Raw genomic sequence first — 23,939 nt, forward strand, 5'->3', positions numbered from 1 at the left:
ACTGTTTGCTTTTCTAACCTTCAGATTGAACCCCAATTTCAGTCTTTGGGTTTTTAGTAATCATGCTACACTGATATATAGTCATCAAAGTCTTAATAGAAGTATTAAAATCTTGGAGCTGGAGAGATGGCTCAGTGGTTAAGAACACTGGTTGCTTCTCCAGAGGTCCAGAGTTCAATTCCCAGAAACCACATGGAGGCTCAAAACTATCCATAATGAGGTCTGGTGCCCTCTTTTGGCCTGTCGGCATACATGCAGACAGAACACTATATACATAATAAATAAATAAATCTTTTCTAAAAGAGAGAAGTGTTAGAAATCTATACTGCCACTGTGTACTTTCAAAAAAGACAAAAACCACAAAAAATTAAAGTCACAACCCTTATAAGTGTAAAAACAGTTATAAAAATGAACTCAGGCAAGTCTACTAACTTACGCTTTGCTATAATCAACAAAAGAGGTGGAAGTAAGTAAATTCTATGGTCCTGCCAAGTCTAAAAGCATATGAAACTGTACAGTGGTCAATTACAGAGTGCAGGCTGTGAGTGGAGGCTTCGTAGAAGCCAAGCATCCTACTCTCTCAAGAGCATGTCTGACCTGCAAAGAAGAACAGCAATAAGAGAAATATATTGTAAGGACTCAGTATATTTTATACATGCATAGTACAGAGTGGAGCTGACACAGGGAACAGTTTGGAAATGCTAGCTCTTGTTAAAATGTAAAGGATAAGCTCATAGTTTTTCCTTATTGTTTAGTGGTTTTTTTTTAATTTTTGTCTTTGTTTTTTTGAAGCAGGGTCTCTAGATGAAGTTTTAGCTTGACTTTATTATTTGGGTAAGCTGGTATTGAACTCTCAGAGATCCACCTGCCTCTGCCTCCCGAGTTTAAGAACTAACAGCATGCACCACAACATGTTACTCATTTAAAGGCTGGAAATCCAGATGAAGAAGAAAAGACAGTTATGCACAATGTAACAATATTTCATTCAACTATGGACCATATGCACCATTTGTGTGCATGGGAACAACTTATCCATTCACGGTCCCATAAAATCATAAAGGAACTGAAAATGTCCTACTGTCTAGTAACATTGTATGATACACTGATGCACTGTTGTGCAACATGTAACCAAGTCTGCACTGTCAGGCATATAATCAATAATAACTGACTATTAGTGGCTCGCATATTTACTACCTGTATTTCCTCCATATTAAAAAGTATGCTGCAAAGTTTACCCAGCAACAGGCCCACATTCTGTGCCCGCTGACTGCATCCACAGCCCAGATGGAGTGATTGAAATATAATCTAGATTTCTGAAAGTATACGCTATGGCGTTCATGATGCACTGCTCAGGATTTATTTGTTAGAAAATGTACCAAATCCATACTTCAGAAGAAAATACTCTTCAGACCATTGTTTTTGGTGTTTTGGTGGGAAAAGAGCATCAACTTCTCTCAAGGATTTCAATGTTTCCCCAAAGAATGCTCTGGAAATTTAACTCTCAATATAACAATCTTAGGAAATGGAGTCTAATGGGAAGTTTATTGGGCATAAGGACACAAAACTGAAATGACCTTCACAAATAAAATAATTATTATTCTATAAGGATCCAAAGCAGTGAAACATGCCCTTTACCTACATTCATCCACCATCCATTTATCCGTCTGTCTGTCCGTCTCTCTATCTATGTATCTACCTATCTCAACTTTCACTATTGAAATTGAGCTTCCCAACCTTCATACTATGAAAACATGAATGTCATTTCTTTATAAATTACCTGCTCCATATTACTGTCACAGCAACACACAATGTACCAGGCCATCACATTTTGTAGTGTTCTGAGAAAAGTGATAACATTTTCGCATCGAGCTAAAATAATGCTCCCCTTTGTAAGGTAGACTAAATGGCTCTAAACTGGGGCAAACAAATGAAACAAAACAAAACAAAAAACGTGAATACTGTGCATTTGTAATTCAGCAGCAGTCTGCAAAGCTCCCTGGTGCCTGTGCCAAATGAAGGAAAAGCTGGTCCTTCCATCTTGCTAGAAGTGAACAGCTCATCTCTTCTTTGAATGTGAGGCTGACATTGAAACTTCTATCATACCAGGGATTGTCCCTCTTTCACATACAGTGAAATTAACTGTATAGTGGCTTTTCTGGTTTGCCTTAAAAGGGCTTCTACAAAAGCAGCACCAAATCTCCACGGAATCTTCAAATTACAATGGTTAGCAAGGAAGGGCATATAAGACTGAAAGATTTCAGAGAGAATGTCTAACTATAAAAAAAAAATGCCATGAAGTATGCTTGTAAGTGGGATGCAGTCTCTCTTTAGCCTTCTGTTGAACTGCCAATTCCCTTCAAAGTAACACAAGCTATACTATGATGCTGTTGACTTATTTAAAGGAAAAGTTTAAAAGACAGAGGCAAATGGCAAGCAGTAAACATAATACAATCTATGGGAAAGAACGGCTGTAGTGGTTGGTGCACTTTAAAGGCAGAATGAGATTATGAGTAAGCCACAACAGAAGTTAACGTGAAATTCCAGCTCTTTAGTGAAAGTAACTGTGAACGGAACTATTGATTCATTCTGACAATATTACAGTAGAAGAACTAACAAGAAGTAAAGCTACTTAAAAACTTCACTTTTGTGAAGATTCCTTAGCTATGACATAAAAACTGATAAAAGAAAAATAATCATGGGCTATGCCATATCTATTTTCATCTGTCCTGACTATGACTGACAAACTAGACTGTTTAAGTTTCTGTAATTTCTTGTCTTTCCTTGTCATGTTAGGTCTGTACCCACTCAATGAATAGGAAAGCTTTCCAGTTGAAATTAGCTCAAGGAAAAGTTAATGAGACACAAAAAAAGAAGTTTAACATTCGGTATCATTCTTATAGAGAGAGAATTAGGAACACTATTTAGAAATTTTAGGTAAAAATATCTCTATTTAGAAATATATTAAAATATAATTTAAAGAATTTGAGATAGCTGAGAATGAACTTGGATTGGTAATGTCATTCTCTCCAATATAGTCTTAGCCAACAAAGACCTCTACTGTTTCCATTTTACTATATAATTTTCTATTCTAAATCACTTGAAATCATTGGAAATTGGATAGATCCAGTAGAAGCCTCCCAAATTATATTTCATATGAATGTTACATTTGCTTTTCTGCAAAAGTCCAAGGAGAGATCACACACAGACATCAAGGGTGTATGAGCTGGGGAGGAGGGTAGCAGGACCAATGAGGGTTAGAGGAAACCATTTCATAAGCAGATAAATACAGAAGAGCTGCTCTGTACTGTTTTCCCTCCGAGTATACTCATTTACATTTCACACAACACTGGGTAGAATAAAGATTCTGAAAGCTTTCTATGCCAATTAAAAGAAAATTGAGCTGAAAAGTCTAATTTCCCACAAGGAACAGTTCCAACATCATTGACAACAGTTATCAAGTAGCATATAAATATAAATACATTCAGGTGGATTTACATTAGTTTTGAACAGCTAAATTAATAAACCACTTAACAGGTATATTGCTGATAAGGACTGCCTCAAGACTTTAGCAAAGCGTTTTCTTAGGCTCTTCCTTAAATTACTGAATTCCAGTCTCCAGAACTTTATTTAACAAACTCCACAAGACTCAGAGACATAGGGGTTAGGAACAAGGCTTGGCAAGCTTTTTCTATAGTTAATAGTTTAAGCTTCGGAAGCAGGTAATAGGATTTTTATTGAAACTACTGAACTATGTCATCTACAATGACAAAAATCAAGGACCAGAAGTTCTAAAATATATTCCTACATTTAGGAACAGGTCTTGAATATACAAAGCCAAAAAATAAACAAATAAGAAGAAACCACTAAGGGGCTGCAGTTAAGAGTGCTTACTGCTCTTGCAGAAAATCAAAATTCAGTTCCTGGCACCCATGTCAGGCGGCTCACAACAGCTGCAAATCCAGCTCCACGAAATCTAACACCCCTCTGTGGCACCTACACACACATACAATTTCTTAAATGAGGAAATGCACATTTTAATATATCTTAATATTGATAGAATTAGACAGAAAATCATCAATGATATTGATACAAGAACAAAATCACTACCCAGCTCGCCTTAGCTCAACAGTACTGGAATCTTTTTCAGATTATTTTCAAATGAAGAGAGACTAAAACACTCCAGGTCATAAACAGGTCTTCATCTCAACACTAAAATCATAAAATTTTGTCCTCCAACCATAAAGAGAAATCATAAATAAAAAAAAGACTAATGTTGGGAAATTCACAAATATTAGGATTTTAAACAATAAAAATATAAATAACTCACAGGTCAAAGAAAAAATTACAAGAAAAAGTAGAAAATACCTTGAAAGACAGTGTAACTCTATCAGAAAGACAGACACAGATAAAAATAAAAAAAAAATAGGTCATGTGGGAAATCTCATATTCACATTTAATTGTGGTAGACATACATGCAAAGGCAATTCAGTTAGGCAAATGTCAGTCTCCAGTCTTCAGGAAGCAATTGGATATTCATAAACTAAACAAAATTAAGGTCTTTATACTATAAACAAGAAATTAAAAAGAAGCATAGATCAAATGTGAAGGATAAATTGGTAAAGCCTCTGGAATAAAATAAAGGAGAAAAAACTTCGAAGACCTAAAATTGAGCAGATTCTTGAATAAAATACTAAATACATAGTCCATAAGAATTGATAACCTGATTTTATAAAGATAAAAGTGTTTATTCATCAAAAAGTATCAATAAGAAAGTTAAAACGTAAGCCAGAGTGAAAAGAACATTTCTAAATCCTTAATCTTTTAATAAAAGACTGTACCAAATAAATACACAAAGACCTCTTAAACTTAAGACAAATAACCCAACTCAAAACTGGGAGCAAAATGTGATTTATTTAAATATACCCATTAAATGAAATAGGTCTTCATTGGGGATCTGGAAATTTACAGATCAGATGAGATACTGTTTGCAGGCTAACTTGAGTGATTTTGTCGTGCAGGTCAACCTTAGGAGACACTGCCATCGAAAGTTAAACCTGGAGACTGATTCTCCTAACATTACCTTTCTGAAAGATTCCTAAGAAAGTGTTTGTGTTCTCCCATTGGTGTGCACACTTTACTTGCAGACCACCGGTATACGCAAAACAGAAAAATCTAGTGACCAAGAAAGTATCTGGTTAACAGAACTGCATGACCTCGAAAGGCATCATGAATGAATGAGGCTAACCTGGCAATAAAAAAGGTAGTTAAGACTGGGAAAGTGGCCAATAGAGTGAGGAGGGGAAGAGAAAGGAAAACTCTTGCTAGAGTTCTGACATCATTACAGTTCTGAAAGTCCCTCACTCTGGCAAGTGGGCAAGCTACCCTAAGAAAACATCCAAGATGTTTTTCACCACTTATTGACCCCCTCACAGGCTCCTTGAAGCCCACACTGAATAGAAGCACCATGCCCAGGCAAGCGCTTATATCTAATGCCCTTTAACACTCACAGCTGTAAACCAAGCAGCAACAACAAACTGATGCAAAGCAACTGAACCAAGAAGAGTTGCTCTTGTATGCCCACCTCCCAGCCTGAGGTAGAAATTATACAGTGTTTCACATCATGAACATTTATAATCAAACTCTTTTTCATGTTAGCTTCTCCCTCCGTTTTTAATGGCAAAGCTGCCTTGAACTCTATCTACAGCATTAGCACCATGTCTAGTGAACGTCAATAAATACTCAGAAGAAAAGACAGACTCATGACTAATGTAGACAAAAGAGCTGAGGAGATGGGGAACCCGTGGAAAAAGTCAGGTGTGGTGGCACATGTCTACAACCCTAGTACTGGGAAGATAGAGACAGGAGGAAGCCTGGAATCGTTGGCCAGCTAGAATAGCCAGATCAGTAAAAGACTCTTTCCAGGAGGGGGAAAGAAAAGGAGAAGGAAAAAGAAAAGGTGAAAGTGACTGAGCAAGCATATGACCACATGCATGCACATAGGCACACGCATATGCATGTGCATAGACACACACACATAAATCACACAGGTATAACTTTAAAAATTACTACAAACACAAACTCTTAAATGCATAGTTTGAATGTCCACAAGCATATTTTTATAAAACATTTTTTGACAACAAATACACCATAAAATCTATTTTTCTCTTGTCTAGAATTCAGATTCTCTAATCTTTATTTCAGAAGTTGATATGGTACTACACATATAATTTCTTTTCAAATAAAATCTTAAGAAAAAAGCTATGCCATAAATATGCTATACATAAACCACAGAAGGCAGGTACGGGTTTAGGCTAGTACCAGTAACTCTGACTATCTCTTTAAAGTATAATCTTCAGTATGTCTTTAAGTATAATCTAAGAATGTTTTTAAGAATAATCTCCTATTGGCATTAACACAAGAAAATAAACAAAGAACAACAACAAAACACAAGATCTTACCTGCCAGGAGACTGCTCCCAAAATTGCTGTTGCAAGAAGACTAAAAAAAACTAACTGCTCTGAAATTAAGCAAAAATGACGCATCCCTTTGGATGCCATGATTCTATCAAGGCTATTGTTATCTGCCCTGTGATTGATATATACTTTATGGCAGTCATTTAATTTGGTATGAAATCCCCAAAGAGTTAAAAGAAAAATAATATGGCAAATCATCCAAAAAATTCCAAAAATGGAAAAACCTGGTATCACAAAATACCAGAGATGAGTGTCTCTGAGTTTAAATGCTGAAAGAATGAAGAACATAAGCTCAATCATTCCAATGAAGACCACCGAAAGTCTCCTGCAAATTCTTCCACGGTACAGAAAAGGTTTCCACCTTTCGGTTACTGAAAGTCCACTAAAATAAATGTCAAGGAAAGGATCAGTTATTAAGCAAATAAAAAAGCATGCAAAAGCAATTGGATTCTGGGGAGTTTCCAATGAAGAGAAAAATAGCAATACTGAGAAAAGTATTAAGTTTGGAATAGCTAGAAAAGACTTCATTCTCAGATCTATAATGAGCATGGCCAAAGCCACGACAAGCAAAATAACACTCAGAGATTTCTCCACCAGCATAGTTGTGCTGGCGATGGCAAAGCCAACAAGTTCCAGAAACTCTACTGTGGTGAGTAAAGTGGGTCGATGGCGGACATAGCCAGAAATTCTCTCCACCAAAGCACACAATATCCTTAATACTATAGACGTCAGCAGCAGGTATTTGGTGGACTCTTCTTTCACATCATTTTTAAAGGATGAGTTATCAAGAAAACATAGAAGGCCAAGCAAAAATCCGAACCAGAGATTGGACAGACTTAAACTTGCCGCTTCCATTGAAAAGTAATAGTAGAGTATGCTGGCAATCCCGAGAACAAAGAGGCCGAGAATAAAAATCACCAAAATCAAAGAATTGGCTGTTTTTTCCCATCTAACATAAAGACCTAAACAGATAGCCACTAGTAAGTTGATCCTGGCTAAATAGCCAAGATATCGCACGGAGGAATGCATGTTCACTTCTCTGTTTGCTTCTTCCAGCCTTGTCATTGCTAGATAGAGACAATGACTGAAGCAGTAACGCAGTGATTTACACATGTAATCTGGCAATGCAGGGGTGTCCCACACGTCACAAAATTCACTTCTTGTACTTCATTCAACAAATCACATGTGGTGGTAGCTTCTATGCCAACATTTTCTCTGGTTTGCTTTATAGTGACCTAAGGAGAAGAAAAAATATTTCAGTTAATTTCATACATTATTTTGTGTCATCTTCTTTATACTAGATAAATGCCCCCCCCCATCTTGTTTTTTCTGAGATCTGCCTGCCTCTGCCTCCCCAGTGGTGACAGGCATTAAGGGTATGTCCCACCACTGCTGGGCCATACTACATTAACAAATAAGACAAAAATAGAGGTTTTTCTGAAAACCAGTTCAAAGCCTTATTGCATATATCTTAACAATAATGTTTTATGGCTTACAAATTCTGAAAGTTACACAAGGAAAATGCCCATGATTTCTACTCATATTGTTAAGACTGCATCACTAAGTATCAGAGGAGTCTTTCTGTCAATGTTAATGCTGAGTTTGCCTAATCTTTTCCTATATAAATATTCAATTTGGCTTATATCATAGCACTTGGCTATGACACAACAAAATGCATTTCAGCTTTTAAATGGAGTGGAGGGCTTCACTGGTCCTTCTCATCTGAAAACACTAGTACAGAGATGCCAGCCACTACTGCTGTCTTAATCTCCTACATCTCTTTACAAGACAGCTCTAAAATACTATAAAATTTTAGTCCTTATATGGTTCAGCTAATAAACTGAGCTAAAAGTAAAATTTAACTCTATTAAAGTTGCTCAGTCCCTAAAGCTGTGCCCTTATTCTAGTACTTTTGCTCCTACCAAAATAAAAATAAATTACTTGGATTATCACTTATTATTCAAATCTAAATACTATCTATGTAGTAAATCAATTGCTAAACTTATTACTCAAAACCCATATACCGGAATACTTACCAAGTCATGGTAAGGAAAATAGAGAACTTCAAGTCTACTTTTTCAAAACGTCACTACACTACAGCAATTATTTGTTAGGACCCAAATAACTATTTCAAACTTAAGGGCTTCCGTAAGTTTCACTTAAAATACAATAATAGCTAATATATATATATATATATATAATTAAGCAAATGAGATAAGCTCAATTATGAAGATTTACATGAGTTCAGTTTCCGAGATTCATAATGCCGAGAGAACCAACTCCTACAAGTTATCCTCTGATACACGCACACACATTGACCACACACACACACACACACACACACACACACACAAATACATATAAAAAAGAATTACTACTGAACTATCCACTAGGTAGCTTTTCAATGTTTTCCAGTGTACTGTAAGAACTGGACTATTGCAATAGCTTATGGTCATACAATACTCAAAATATTCAGAAAACAAATAGTTCAGGGTCTGGGGTGGGTATCAGTACTATGGGACTTTCCTAAAATGTGCAAGGCATTAGGCTTGAATCACAGCAACAAGCACACACGCATCCTAAGAGGGGTACACTAAAAGACACACTCAAACAGAACCATGAGATAACTTAGAATTAACCCCCAAGAAGCATTTGGACGGAGCAAAATGTTTTTGGAACAATCTTAGGACCACTAGCATATTTCAAATGCCATTACTTTTTCTACTTTTTTTTAGGTTCAAAAACATATTTTTATTTCAAAATCTAATTATTAGGTATTCAAACCAACTTTCCTCTATAATGTATTCATGTAAACACTTCTTACTATGTGAAATTAATGAAAATGTTTTTTGTATATTGTGGATTTTTAAATTATTAAGGAACTGATAAAATCTAGACTGCAAAAAAGTTTTATAAAATATAACTCCTATATACTATACCACACACATGGGGGAGAGGAAGGGAAGGGGGAAGAGAAGGTAGGGAGAAAAAGACTCAAAATATTGATGGTATAATATGGGGTAAGTATAAGCACTACTAGAGAGAAAACCACACACTGTGCTAAAAGGTTCCACTCCCCAACCATGAGACACCTCTGTGTTTCCCAGTCGATACTCTTCTATGTTTGGTTCTTAGGCTAGCTTTAACGGTGGAGTCATCTCTCCAGCCCTGGTCAATAATCTTTCTCACTCTGTGACTATTCAAACCTCTTTGTTCTCAACTCTCAACACCTACATCTTGAAGTGAGATTGCCCTCTACATGCTGTGACTACCATTGGTTAATAAAGAAACTGTCTTGGGCCTGCGCAGAGCAGAATAGAAGTACATAAGGAAAACTAAACTGAATACTGGGAGAAAGAAGGTGACGTTAGAGAGAAACCATGTAGCCCCACCAGAGACAGACGCCCAAACTTTACCTGGTAAGCCATAGCCTCAGGTTAACAGAAATGGGTTAAATTAAGATGTAAAAGTTAGCCAATAAGAAGCTAGAGCTAATGGGACAAGCAATGAATTAATTAATATAGTTTCTGCCTGGTTATTTCAGAAGTCTGAGCAGCTGGGAAACAAACAAGAGGCCAAGCAGCCTCCCACAACAAATTGGTGCAAACGTGGCCAACTAAAATCCACTTAGAACCTGAGAGAGCTTGCTTGACACTGTTCAGCACAATTTCTTGGTAGCCACAATTTTTTTTTTTTCTAGATGAGCTTGTGGCAAGCAGGGGCACCACAGCTACTTTTAGAAAGGTGCAGTAAAAACGGTGCAGCTTCTTTTTTTAAAAAAAAAAAGTGCTGGCTTCCTGGTTCACCAGCACAAACAACTCTCTTTCTCGGGAGACCCGGCTATGAGACAGCAAACATGCCAAGATGGATGGGGCAGAGCCAACAGCCAGTACCACAGAGTCAGTCCCAGCCACACCCACATAGCAAAAAGAAGAAGTAGAAGGAGAAGAAGCAGCAGCAGCAGCAGCACTTCTGGTCAGAAAATGATTACAGATTACAATAAAGGCAAATTCATCTGCAAAAGGCCTCTAAATGAGTCACAGTGTTGGGTAAACGTACGTAGGCTTGGGAGAAAAAGAGTATAGAAAATTATAAAAAAATATATATATAAATCATTTTAAAAATGAAACAAAGTCTTTAAAGAAACTGAGTACAGAAGTCATAGATTAAAGGAATAAAGATGATAAAATAAATACTAAAGAGAAATAAAGTAAAGACTAATGTGGTTTAATGAACAAAGACCTTCCCTGAAAAGTCACCATAAACACTCCCAAAAATTATTTCACCCAATAAACAGCAGAAAGCAATTTGTAGAGAACTACACCCAAATTTCCAAATATTGATTATAAATGTTTCTTTACATAAATGTAAAGGGGGGATATGCTATAGAGATACGCATTGGCATGGATCTTGTTCTATTCATACAAATTTTAGGTCAATTTTGTTATATATATATTTCTGCTCTGATTAAGGTATTCTGCCTGCGCAGCTCATTTAAAAATGTAATGCATAATTAAGAAATACAGATTAATACATAATCATCTATAATAGTCAATCGTGTCATGTTAATTAGGTTTTCTGGATATATAGAGATATATTTCAGTTAGTTAGGTACTCTTCAAACCTTTCAGAGACTTCCAGAATATGGCATTTAAAATGTTTTAAGAACGTAGGACTTTTTTAAATTGATTTTTATTAAGGTCTACTTTTCTCGCTGCTCCCCTCTCTGCCTCTCCCATGCCCTTCAACCCTCTCCCAAGATCGTCATGTTCCCAATTTACTCAGGAGATCTTGTCTTTTTCTACTTCCCATGTAGATTAGATATCTGTATGTCTCTCTTCAGGTCCTCATTGTTGTCTAGGATCTCTGGGAGTGTGATTTGTGAGCTGGTTTTCTTTGTTTTATGTTTAAGAACTATTTATGAGTACATATGATAATTGTCTTTCTGTGTCTAGGTTACCTCATTCAAAATGATGTTTTCTAGCTTCATCCACTTGCCTGCAAATTTCAAGATGTCATTATTTTTTTCTGCTGTGTAGTACTCCATTGTGTAAATGTACCACATTTTCCTTATCCATTCTTTGGTTGAGGGGCATTTAAGTTGTTTCCAGTTTCTGGCTATGACAAACAATGCTGCTATGAACATAGTTGAGCACATATCCTTGTGGTATGGTTGAGCATCCTTTGAATATATACCCAAAAATGGTATTACTGGGTCTTGAAAAAAGGTTGTTTCCTAATTTTCTGAGAAACCACCACACTGATATCCAAGAGGTGTACCAGTTTGCATTCCCATCAGCAATGCAGGAGTGTGTTCCTTTACCCCACAACCTCTCCAGCATAAGTTGTCATCACTGTTTTTGATACTGGCCATTCTTACAGGTGTATGATGGAATCTCAGAGTGTTGGAAGTTGCTTACAATGCACTTTTTGTTTACTTAGGTAATATATCCTTCTGGAGTCTTTGATGGAGTTGAAGAATACATAGTTATAATTATAGTTTTCCTTAGTTATGCTAAATGATAAAGTAGTTATAAATATTATAATTGTAATTCTTGCTTGATACCTTCCTTGTTACATGCAATTTTACTATGTTAAAAGTTAAAACCTTCCTTTTTATTTAAACAAAAGGGGAAGTGATGTGGTATTCCCCTCTGTATGCTGTGACTACCATTGGTTAATAAAGAAACTGTCTTGGGCCTGCACAAAGGAGAATAGAGGTAGGCAGAGAAAACCAAACTGAATGCTGGGAGAAAGAAGGTCGAGTTAGAGAGAAGCCATGTAGCCTCACAGGAGACAGATACCCAAGCTTTACCTGGTAAGCCACAGCCTCGTGGGGATACACAGATTAATAGAAATGGAATGGGTTAAATTAAGATGTAAAAGTTAGTCAATAAGAAGCTAGATAGAGCTAATGAGCCAAGCGGTGATTTAATTAATACAGTTTCTGTGTGGATATTTCAGGAGTCTGAGTGGCTGGGAAATGAACAAGCGGCCAAGCAGCCTCCTACAACAACATCTCACTGGATTTTTACTACACGACTGCTTCCTACAAGGTCATCAAATGAGAACTTAAGTTTCAAATAAATCCACCACTATCTGTATGCCAGTCAAAACGAGAACCTCTCCTTTGTTAAATTCCTGCCATAGAATTTCATTTTCTCCAAACTCTCACTTATCCTTTATTCATTAGTATTAACGCATTTGTAGGTCAGCTTTTTAAAAACTACTGCACAAGGGGGTAAAGAGGAAAAAGTAATCTTTGTTCTCCCCATCTCTTCTGCCATATTCAATTTCCTTCCTTCTTGACAGTTACGTTTGGATGTTTAATACACTCATTTCAAAACACTGAACGGTATAATTCTCTCAGTGTAACTGCTCTGCCAACTTCTGGAATGATCAGCAAATTCCTGAATACAATAGAACCTTTGCAAGATCCTGCACATTTTGTTTAAAACCTTGAAAGTGTTGAGTACTACCATCTGAAAACCTCCTTTCCTTGGCTTCTAAAGTCTAAGGATCCAAATTTTCTTCCTAAGTCAGTGGTTTCTCCTTGGTTGTCATCTAAGCTCTTCACCTTCAACCCATCTTTTGGATACTCAAATCCCAACCCTAGGCTTTGACCAATCTCAATTACTTCCGTATCTTAATAATATAATTAAATCAAAGACAATATGGCTGCATCACAGAATATTATATAATCACATTCTTATGGCACTTATTTTTAAAAGTCTTTGCCCTTTCTGACTTTCTTTAAATGATAGCCGGAACTAGAAATTAAAACAAATTAAAATAAAAAAACCGGCAGTAAATTCCTTTCAGTTGAGCTGCCTTTCCTATTGATTTCATGGAATATTCCAGAAGCAAATAAAAACAAAACACAATGGAGTCAATTAGTAAGTCACTGCTAAAGTTCATTTTTAAGAATGCTCAAGCTCAGGATATAGCTCAGGAAGCAGGCTTGTTAATTGGGAGGCCTGGGTTTGAACCCCAACCTTCAATCTTGTATACTACTTTCACCTTATTTCACACTTCCTCTTCCACTATTTAATCTTGAGGGGCTCTTGATTCTTCTTTCTCCTTAGCATCTCTCTCACACTACTTTTACTTCTTATCCCCAAAGTCACCACCTCAATTTTGGCCACCATGCTCTCATGCTTGAATGTCTTCCTTCTTTGGTTTTCAATCTACTCTTGCCCTTCTTATAGAACGTGTGTTTTTTGTTTGACTTGGGTTTTGGTTTTATGAGAAAGGGTTTCTCTGTATAACAGCCCAGGCTGTCCTGGAACTCAATTTGTAGACCAGGCTGGCCTTGAACTCACAGAGAACCCCAGACTCCCACTGGGATCATAGGCATTCACTTCCATGACCCAGCTGGAAAACGTGTTTTTAGAACCAAATTTTACCATGTTACTACGCTATGTAAAATTCTCAAATGGCTTTTCATCCCTCATAGTACTATAGTCTAGACTCCTTCAGTGACTTTGAAAAGTACTCTACATAGGGTAAGAATAATGTTCCCACACCCTCTTACTGCTCTTCCTCTTACGTTGTATTCCAAACAAATGACATTTCGATTATGAACGAAATAAATACCCATGCCCTCTCTGGACACAATTCTTTTTCCTCCTCCTAGTACTAACTGCCTTCATTTGTCAAACTCTTCAGGTCTGGGCTTAAATAATTTTCTTAGAAGAATCACCTCTCACTAGTCAGATGGTTCCTGCATGCCCTCTGAAATAGAAAAAAATAAAAATTTGTTTAATGTCTGCATTCCTCACTAGGTCACAAGGTGTCCGGTGAGATTCGACTTCCACAATGCACGCTCAGTGATGACAAGTGTGCAATCAAGTTACATTCAATTTGTATATGTAAATAAAAAGGACTAATACAGAAATCACTACTTAACTAATGCGGATAAAATCATGTTTACTAATACGCCACGACTGATTTCAGCTTTACTCCTGCCTTCACTTAATTCACTACAGTTCTTCCAAAACACAAAGTGCCCTCCCGGTGCCCTCTCTAAGGCACTGGGCTTCAAGACACATTGTATCCCTTGCATGAGCTTGGAGTGGAAATCCATTTCCGTGCCATCAAGAGGAAGTATCAAAACCTGAAAGAACCACGCTGAGGAGTCAGGGTTGGAGAACTACGATCTTGCTTTTCTGAGTTCCTGCCAACAACTCTTTAGACCGACCTCTTAACCAGAAGAAAGGCAGCTCAGAGTCTAACTTCCTCCCTTCTGAGCAGTGAGAGTAACTTGGCTCCTCAGGCCTCGACCGAGCGAGACGGGGAGAGATGGGGCCGGGACGCTGGCCCTTCGCCCCTAGGCTCCGAGAGACGACACAACGCGTGGCCCGGGTGGGGTGACGAGGGACACGCAGGGTCACTCTCCCTGACGACCGCCTGCTCACGGCGCTCCCGCCCGGAGGTCGGCGGGGCGGGGCGGGGCCTGGCCGGGGCGGCGGGGCCCGGGGCGGCGCCCAAGCCCTGGCTCCGAAGCCACTTACCAGACCGGCGATCGCCCCGACCCTCGCTCCGTCCGCGGCGAAGCTTGCAAAGCAACAGGGCGTAGGGGGTCTGACTGCGAATCGGCACCCGGCGGGGGTCAGCGGCGGGGACGAGAGACCGAGACCGCCCTCACTCGCACTGCACGGCCTCGGGAGAAACTTTCTCTAGGACGAGCGCGACCGCCATGTTGCCGCCGACGACTCCGGGCGGTACGGATCGCCACCAGGGTCAAGCCGCGTCGCGCGCTTCCTTTTTTCCCTGGCCCGGCCTCCCAGCGGCTCTCCACGCCCCGCCGCGAGCCTCAGCCAGGCAGGTGCGCCCAGAGCTGCACGGAAGCCAGCGGCCCCAGCCTGGATCCTGCTTTACCTACCATCGGGGGTTAGCAGCAAGAGTAGGAAACTAGAAGACCACCGGAGAACAGGCCCCTAAAGCCGCTAGGTCACCGCCTGGAGTGGACCGAGAGTGGACCAGCTTGGGTGGGACAGTTGCAAGTTGACTGCAAATATAGACAGAAGGCGTTGCTGCTCTTTCATATAGATGGTATAATTTATGGCTTTGCATATGATAACCAACCTGCCTTTTAAATTAAGCCCGCCCCGTTGATCCACATCCTGAACATCTTTGTTCTACAGCCCTATCTTTCCCAGGCTCTGAAGGACTTTCAAACTCCACTGATGATTTTAATTTGCACTCTGATGTCCTTGAATTTCCATGGTCGAGCTGTTGGGAGCCACATTTCACACACAGTTGCTGTGGTGACCGGTATTCTTAGGGGTTGAAATCTGCTTACAATTTTGGTTTCTCTGTCTATAAAATGGTAACAAAATCTTCCTCACAAGATTGTAAACATTCAGGGAAACAATGTGTTCATATAATGAGTTTTTTTTTCTTTTCTTTTCTTGGTTTTTCGAGACAAGGTTTCTTTGTAGTTTTGGTGACTGTCCTGGAACTAGCTCTTGTAGACCACGTTAAAGTTTTTAAAAAATATATCCAAAACCTGTAAGAACACCTTGTTAGGAGGGCTTTATTTAAAACAATGGCCATAAAGTACAATGACCAGTACAATTCCATCTTGAAGTGGAAGGGGAGATAATGGTTTCTAATCAAAATCCAGATTGTAAAAGTGGGAATTTAAAGATGAGAAGCAGAGTATAGGAAGGCGTGGGTGGATAGAGAATCCCAAAGAGAAAACGGCGTTAGAGAACAACTCAGTGACTAAGGTCTACAGCATTCTTGCTGAAAGAGCAAGGGTTACCTAGAAGATGGGAAGATGAGAAAGAATGCTCTAGCGAAACTGGCTACAAAGCATTCTTGGCTAAAAACTAGATTTTACAAGGGAATGCACAGTTGGCCCTGAAGACCAGGTTCTGAATGAAGCAAGAATAAAGCTGGGCCAAGCTAAAAAGCACGAAGCCTCCTTTCCTTTCCAAGAGCTCCTCCTTTCTGCCTGCCTTCTGTTTCCATTTCCTATGGCTTGCAGCTCTCAGTGAGGTCAAACCATTTCAAAGCCCCAGCCTTCTCAAAGGTAAACAAATACTGATAACATCTAGCCTACACGTTCTTCTATGGATTTAGGGAGAATATACGCTTTAAAAATACCTTACAACCTTTAGAAGGCTTAGCCTTTCAGATAAAGCTCAAAATCCTTAAATAGGGCAAGTGGGTGTTATCTGAGTGGTAGAGTGCTTGCCTTGCTTGCCTGGTGTTCTGGCCTGGAGGAAGCACTGCGGGGAAAGGGGGTTGTTAAATCAATGCAGACAAATTGTGTACTCTTCACCTTCATCTTAAACTCCCCTGCTCTGCACTCTAGCCTGCTTTCTCTCATTTCCTCAATGTAGGGCCAAGTCCAGTTTTGCTCACTATTACATCAGCTTAGTTCCTGATACAGAGTTAGAGTTGTAATGTTTTTAAAACAAACCAATCAAATACTATTGCCCCTCACTAGTTCTCACCACTTAATTTATATTAGTGTTATCTTTGTATTCTTTCCCCCTCTGTCCCTTAAAGTTACATTAGCCTTGAGACCATTGAGGATAATAGGGCTCTGTTGAGACACATTTAGGGAACACTATTTCCTCCTGGTCAAAAGAATAGAATCTACATCTGGCCCTGATTGGAGACTTAAGATTCTGATTGCCTTCAAAGGTTGGAGGATTCCATACCACGTCTTCTCCCTTTGGAGTCAACAGAGCTAGGCCTGTCTATTATTATCTGGCCAAAATCCATCCCTCAGGAAAGCTGCCATGCTAAGGAGAGAGGAGGAATAATTATCCTCTTAGTGACATAATGCATTTTTCCCTCCCAGAAATCTCAGCTGCTTGCACAGCCTCTGCCATGTAGCTTGCCTGCTCTTCTGAGTTAGGACTTTTCCTCTCTTTTCTACCTTTTTTTTTTTTTTTTGATACATTTGAGGCTTTCACTCATTCTCTGAAGCCATGCTCCTATGGCCATGGAACTGTTTGCTCTCATGTGGCTGTATGCTGACCTCCATTCCTGAGCATGTCCTCCTAACTTAAATGACATGACTTTCTCTCTTCATCTTGCCCATACCCTTCCTCCTAGTAACCACCAAGATGCACAGACTCCCTGCCTGTTGTTTTCTCTCAAATGCTAACAAAATTGTCCTTGAGCTCCTGAATCCACTTTTCCACCCTTTTATTGACAAGACTAAGAACCAAAAATGGAACCCCAATTTCCCTGGTAACAAATGGCACCCTACATGAAGTCCTCCAAAATGTCTAACAACACTAATAAAGTGTAAATTTCATTGTTTCCATTTAATAAGTCTAGGAGCTTGTGACATTCACTACATCTATAGAGCTGAACCGCATTCTGATTCATATTTCACACATGAAAATAAAAAGATTGACTTAGAATCCCTTTGGACTCTAATTCTACCTGACTACCAAATCCATAACTTTTGACCCTGCTCCTCAGAGACATTCTTTACTTCCAATTCTGCATGCCTTTTGTGGATGCTTCAAATGTTTTTCATTTGAAACCACTTTAGAGAAACTTCCACCAGAAGCTGAAATGACAAATACTTGTGCTTCAACCTGGATTTCAGACTTGACCCTATGTGGGTGATCACAGAGTAAAGAAAGGACAGACACACAGATACACTTATAGAAAAGCTGGGATCAGGTAGGGCATACATTCTTATGGAAACACATGTCAGCCTGGAAACTCAGGGCTTTTATACCTCTGAACAAGGAGGTAGACTTATTGTATACTTACTTTATGCTGGAGTGATGTGGGATTCCTCTCTGTATGCTGTGAATACCATTGGTTAATAAAGAAACTGGTTTGGCCTGATAGGGTTGATAGGCAGGGGAGACTAAACTGAATGCTGTGAGAAAGGAAGCAGAGTCAAGGAGAAGCCATGGAGCCACCACCAGAGACAGACATGCTGAAACCTTGCTGGTAGGCCACTAACCTTGAGGTAAAATATAAAATAATTGAAATGGGTTAAAGTACGATGTAAGACCTAGCCAATAAGAAGCTAGAGCTTATAGGCCAAGCATGTGATTTAATTAACACAGTTTCTGAGTGATTATTTCCAGAGTCTGGGCAGCCGGGAAACAAACAAGTGGCCTCCTTATAAACAATGGAGGAGTTAATTAATCTAGGTAGGTGGTGTCTGAAGATGAAAAGTTTCATGCTATAGTCATCCAAGAAGAGGAAGCTGTGGCTGGTAATTTTTGTATGCATTTGTTTTAGTTAGAGGTCAAAGTTCTTAGTCATCTGTACTTGAACTGGAGAAAGACTTTGTCATTCCTCTGGGCCTGATTTACTGAATGTCCATCCTTTCCCATGGGTCTGAAGCACTGGGATTCTTGACATGATCATGCCCATTTTAACAAATACACATTCACTCAGGACTTTGTCCCCCACGAAACTGTTCATCTAATCATGAGTACCACCAGGGGGAGGCCGATGACTTAGAAAAGTTCAGCTGCAGGAGTGGAGTGGACAGCAGTGAGCAAGTTGACTGTTATGGCAGCTGGCATTCATTATAAGTTATGTCACAATGCAAGATGCCCGTCCTTGAAAAGTAAAACCCTGGTCTTGCTTTCAATCAATTTTATGGGCTATTAAATCATTTGTGAATAGTTTCATGGCCAATTATAGACCTCATGTACTAATTATCCATTTGTAGTTTCTATCCATGGAAATTCGGGATCAACCTACCCCTGGACCCAGCAATACCACTCTTGGGAATATATCCAAGAGAGGCCCTATCATACAACAAAAGTATATGCTCAACTATGTTCATAGCAGCATTGTTTGTAATAGCCAGAACCTGGAAACAACCTGGATGCCCTTTAATGGAAGAATGGATGAAGAAAGTATGGAATATGTACATATTAGAGTACTACTCAGCAATAAAAAAACAATGACTTTTGAATTGAATTTTGCATACAAATGGATGGAAATAGAAACCACTATCCTGAGTGAGGTAAGCCAGACCCAAAAAGAGGAACATGGGATGTACTCACTCATAATTGGTTTCTAGCCATAAATAAGGGTCACGGAGTCTACAATAGGTGAACCTAAAGAAGCTAAGTAAGAAGGTGAACCCAAGGAAAAACATATAGGCATCCTCCTGAATATTAACCTTCACCAGGTGATGAAAGGAGACAGAGACAGAGACCCACATTGGAGCACCGGACTGAAATCTCAAGGTCCCAATGAGGAGCAGACAGAGGGAGAACATGAGCAAGGAAGTCAGGACCGTGAGGGTACAATGGGGATGTTCTATTGGGAACTCACCAAGGCCAGCTGCCCTGGGTCTGAAAAAGCCTGGGATAAAACCGGACTTGCTGAACATAGCAGACAATGAGGACTACTGAGAACTCAAGAACAATGGCAATGGGTTTCTGATCCTACTGCACGTACTGACTTTGTGGGAGCCTAGGCAGTTTGGATGCTCACCTTACTAGACCTGGATGGAGGTGGGTGGTCCTTGGACTTCCCACAGGTCAGGGGACCCTGATTGCTCTTCAGGCTGATGAGGGAGGGTGACTTGATCGGGGGAGGGGGAGGGAAATGGGAGGCGGTGGCGGGGAGGAGGCAGAAATCTTTAATAAATAAATTTTTTTTTAGGGAAAGCTAGGCTGTATGCTGGGAGGAAGAAGGGTGGAGTCAGAGGGAGACACCATGGAGCCACCAGAGTCAGACATGCTGAATCTTTGCTGGTAAGTCACTGCCACGTGGCAATATACGGATTGATAGAAATGGGTCAAAATAGCTAGGCAGTGGTGGTGCATGCCTTTAATCCCAGCACGCAGGAGGCAGAGGCAGGTGGATCTCTGAGTCCAGCCTGGTCTACAAGAGCTAGTTCCAGAACAGCCAGGGTTACACAGAGAAACCTTGTTTCAAAAAAAAAAAAAAAAAAAGAAAGAAAAAAGAAAAGAAATGGGTTAAATTAAGAGTTAGCCAATAAAAAGCTAGAGATAGTGGGCTAAGCAGTGTTTTAATTAATACAGTTTCTGTGTGGTTATTTCAGGGCTAAGCTAGTAGGGCAGCCAGGACAACTTATGTCTCTCTCTGGTTTTTCAAGATAGGGTTACTCTGTGTCACCCTAACCGTCCCAGAACTCTGTAGACTAGGATGACTTCAAACTCACAGAGAACAGCCTGCCTCTGCCTCCTGAGTGCTGGGATTAAAGACTTGTGCCACCACTGCTCAGCCTTGTCTCTTCTTGATATTAAAGGAAATACTGTTTTACCCATTTAGCATAGCATTGGCTATAGGATTGTCATATACAGTATTATTTTGAGGTATGCTCCATCTATTCCTAATGTGTCCAGGACTTTTATGATGAAGGTATGTTGAACTTTGTCAAAAGCTTTCTGTGTATCTATTGAGATACTTATGCAATTTATGTCCTTAAGTTTACGTACAGGATTATTTATTGATTTGCATATTCTGAACTAATCTTTTATCTCTATGATGGAGCCCACTTCCAATCTGTCCATAAATTTAGTTTGCAAGTAGTTTTGAGTTTTCATTTTTATACATGAGTGTGTATGTTTGTGTTTGTGTGCGAGCATGTACACCTGGGGAGTCCAGAAGAGGGTGTTGGGTCCTTGGAGCTGGAGTCACAAGTGGTTGTGAACGATCCGATGTAACTTCTGGGAATGAAATTTATGTCCCCTTAAAAAGCAGGAGCTATTCTTAACCACCACCACTAAATCACCTTTTCATCTACTTATTGGCGATTTTTGCACCAATGGTCATCAGGAAAAGTGGTTGGTAGTTTTCTTTTTGGTTATAAGAATAATACTGGCTTTATATAATGAATTTGGTAATTTCTTTCCATTCAATTTTATGGAACAAATTGAATAATGCATTAAATCTTCCTTAAAAGTTTGATAGACGCCAGATTTGTGAATACTTCATCAGAGTATCAGGAGGCAGAGACAGAGGTAGAGGCAGAGGCAGGTAGATCTCTATGAGTTTGAGGCCAGCCTGGTCTATATAGAAAGGCAAGTTCCAGGCCAGTGGGATTCTGTCAAAAAAAAAAAAAACTGTTTGATAGATTTCAACAGTGAGCCAGCCAGGCAGGCAGTGGTGGCACACACCTTTAATACCAGCACTTGTGTGGCAGATGAAGGATAATGACCAGTTAGAAGCCAGCCTGGTCTACAGAATGAGTTCCAAGGCTGCCAGTGCTACAGAGAGAAACCCTATCTTGGGGGAAAAAAAAAACAGAAAAAATTACAACTGTGAATTCATCTGCTTCCAGTTTTTTCTTTTTGAGGAGACTTACAACCTTCATCTGATTGTTCTAACGGACTGGCTTATTTACATCATCTGGCTTTAATTATGATAGGTCTTATGTGTTTCAAATTTCACACACTTTTCATAGGTTTTTCCAGCTTTTTGGTGTGTAAGTTTTCAAAGCATTCCATAAAGATATCTTGAATTTAAAAGGAGTCCATTGTAGCAATACCCTTTTTTACCTATAACTTCAATTTTACTTTCTCCTTTTTTTAGCCAGTTTGGCTAAGGTTTCGTCAATCTTTCACCTTTTTCAAATAACCAAAGCTTTAGACTTTGGTTGACCTTGTCTATTGATTTTTATCTATTTGATTAATTTCTTCACTGATTTATATCATCATCATCATCATCATCATCATCATCATCATCATCATCATCATCTACTTTGCCATCCACTGGGTTTGGGACTGGCTTCTTGTTTTCCAGAGCCTTGATGTGCCTCATTAGTGTGCACACTTGAAATGTCCTTCTGGCATAAATGCATACAGCTATAAACTGTCTTTTTTGTTTGTTTCCAGTTTTGATTTTTTGAGACAAGTTTTCTTTGTGAAATAGCTCTAGCTGTCTCAGAATCCATTTTGTAGTCCAGGCTGGCTTTGAACTCAAGAGATCTCCCTGCCTCTGCCACTTGAGTGCTGGGATCAACAGTGTGCACCACCACAACTAGCCTTAAATTGTCTTCTTAGGACTGCCTTGTCCATGTCCTAGTGAGTTTGGCTGATGGAGGTGGGTCTTGTATCTTATCTGTTGCTTTCATTGGTTAACTAATAAAGAAAACTGCTTGGCCTGATAGGACAGAAAATTAGGTAGGTGAACTAAACAGAACAGAATGCTGGGAGAAAGAAGCCGAGTCAGGCAGTTGCCATGATTCTTCCACTCCAGACAGACGCAGGTTAAGATCTTTCCTGGTAAGCCACCTTGAGATGCTACACAGAATATTAGAAATGGGTTAGATCAATATGTAAGAGCTAGCCAATAAGAGGTTAAAACTAATGGGCCAAGCAGTGTTTAAAAGAATACAGTTTCCGTGTAATTATTTTGGGGCATAAGCTAGCCAGGCGGCCGTGAGCCAGGGTGGCAGGAACGCAGCCCGCCGCTCCGCTCCTTTCAACATCTGGTAAGTTATATTTTTCTTTTTATTTGACACTAGGAATGTTAGATTGTCTCAGATTTCTTTAATGACCCACTATTGATTCAAAGCTATATGTTTAACCTTGATTTATTGCCTATGACATGAACAATTTTGGAGAAGGTGCTATATGTCACTTAGAAAAATGTGTATATCTTGTCTGTTGGGTAGAGTATCGGCTTAGTTGATTGATGTTGCACCTAATCCTTTTATAAAAATAATTTTTTTTGATAATAATTACATCATCTTCCCCTTTCCTTTCCTCCACCACCACACACATACCCTTTGCTGTCTTTCAAATTCACGGCCTTATTTTTCTTTAAATGTTGTAACACAATATATGTGTACCTTGCAGAATCACTTTACTAAGCCCTAACTATGTCCTTAGCCATCAAGGAAGCATCTCTTTGCAACAGATGGAGACTATTATAGAAAATTACAACCAATCAAAATGAAGAACTGTGGAGCCTAGTACCCAACTGATACATCTACCACACAGTTCCGCCTATTCTCTGGGCACTGCACAATATAGACCAAGACTGATACTGTGTGTGTGTCTGTGTGTGGGTCAGTGTTCACAGTGGATCACGGGATTTTTCTCCATTGACTATTACAGATGACACTATAAGAGTAAAATGATAGAGAAAAATAAATTACTGTTTCCACCTCTGTTATCTCACAATGCGAAACATTGAGAAGAACAAGCTTTTTATTAATGGAGTGCATGAGACTGAAGCCAGGGCCTTGCCCACGCTAAGCACATTCTCTCTCCCTGAGCTATCTCTGCAGCCCAAACCTTAACTCTACTCTCTGCTGACTGCTTACTGAGTTCAGGAAAGTGTGGAAAAGGGAAAACACTCCGGTGCATTCTGTTTCTCACAATCAGAACATTTCTACTTAGCTTGTGCTTTTCTGGTGTGCTTAGCAGCCACTGCTGAACAGCTTTTGTGTTTGTGTGCATATGTATGTACGCGTTTAAAACCTTCTGCCCCACAACTCCTTTTCAGTTCTGGGAAACAGAAAAAAAAAAGGATTCT

The 23,939-nt window shown here is 39.3% G+C and overlaps 1 protein-coding gene across 2 annotated transcripts in view; it reads right to left on the minus strand.

The window, feature by feature from the left end:
* Tmem168 (transmembrane protein 168) overlaps positions 1-15,076 on the minus strand; it is a 34,002-nt gene extending 18,926 nt beyond the window's left edge. The window contains exons 1-2 of one of the 2 annotated variants that reach the window (XM_075953504.1): positions 14,987-15,076; positions 6,459-7,708 (exon numbers count right to left, since the gene is read on the minus strand). In XM_075953504.1, the coding sequence (XP_075809619.1) occupies positions 6,459-7,586 (1,128 nt within the window). In that variant the 5' untranslated portion in view covers positions 7,587-7,708; positions 14,987-15,076. Of the gene's footprint in view, positions 1-6,458; positions 7,709-14,673; positions 14,940-14,986 lie in introns of those variants that run through there. The other variant, XM_075953505.1, reaches the window with a different exon arrangement.
* Between the last annotated feature and the right edge of the window lie 8,863 nt (positions 15,077-23,939).

The sequence above is a fragment of the Microtus pennsylvanicus genome, chromosome 19 (assembly GCF_037038515.1).
Source record: "Microtus pennsylvanicus isolate mMicPen1 chromosome 19, mMicPen1.hap1, whole genome shotgun sequence".
NCBI classification, from domain to species: Eukaryota; Metazoa; Chordata; class Mammalia; order Rodentia; family Cricetidae; genus Microtus; species Microtus pennsylvanicus.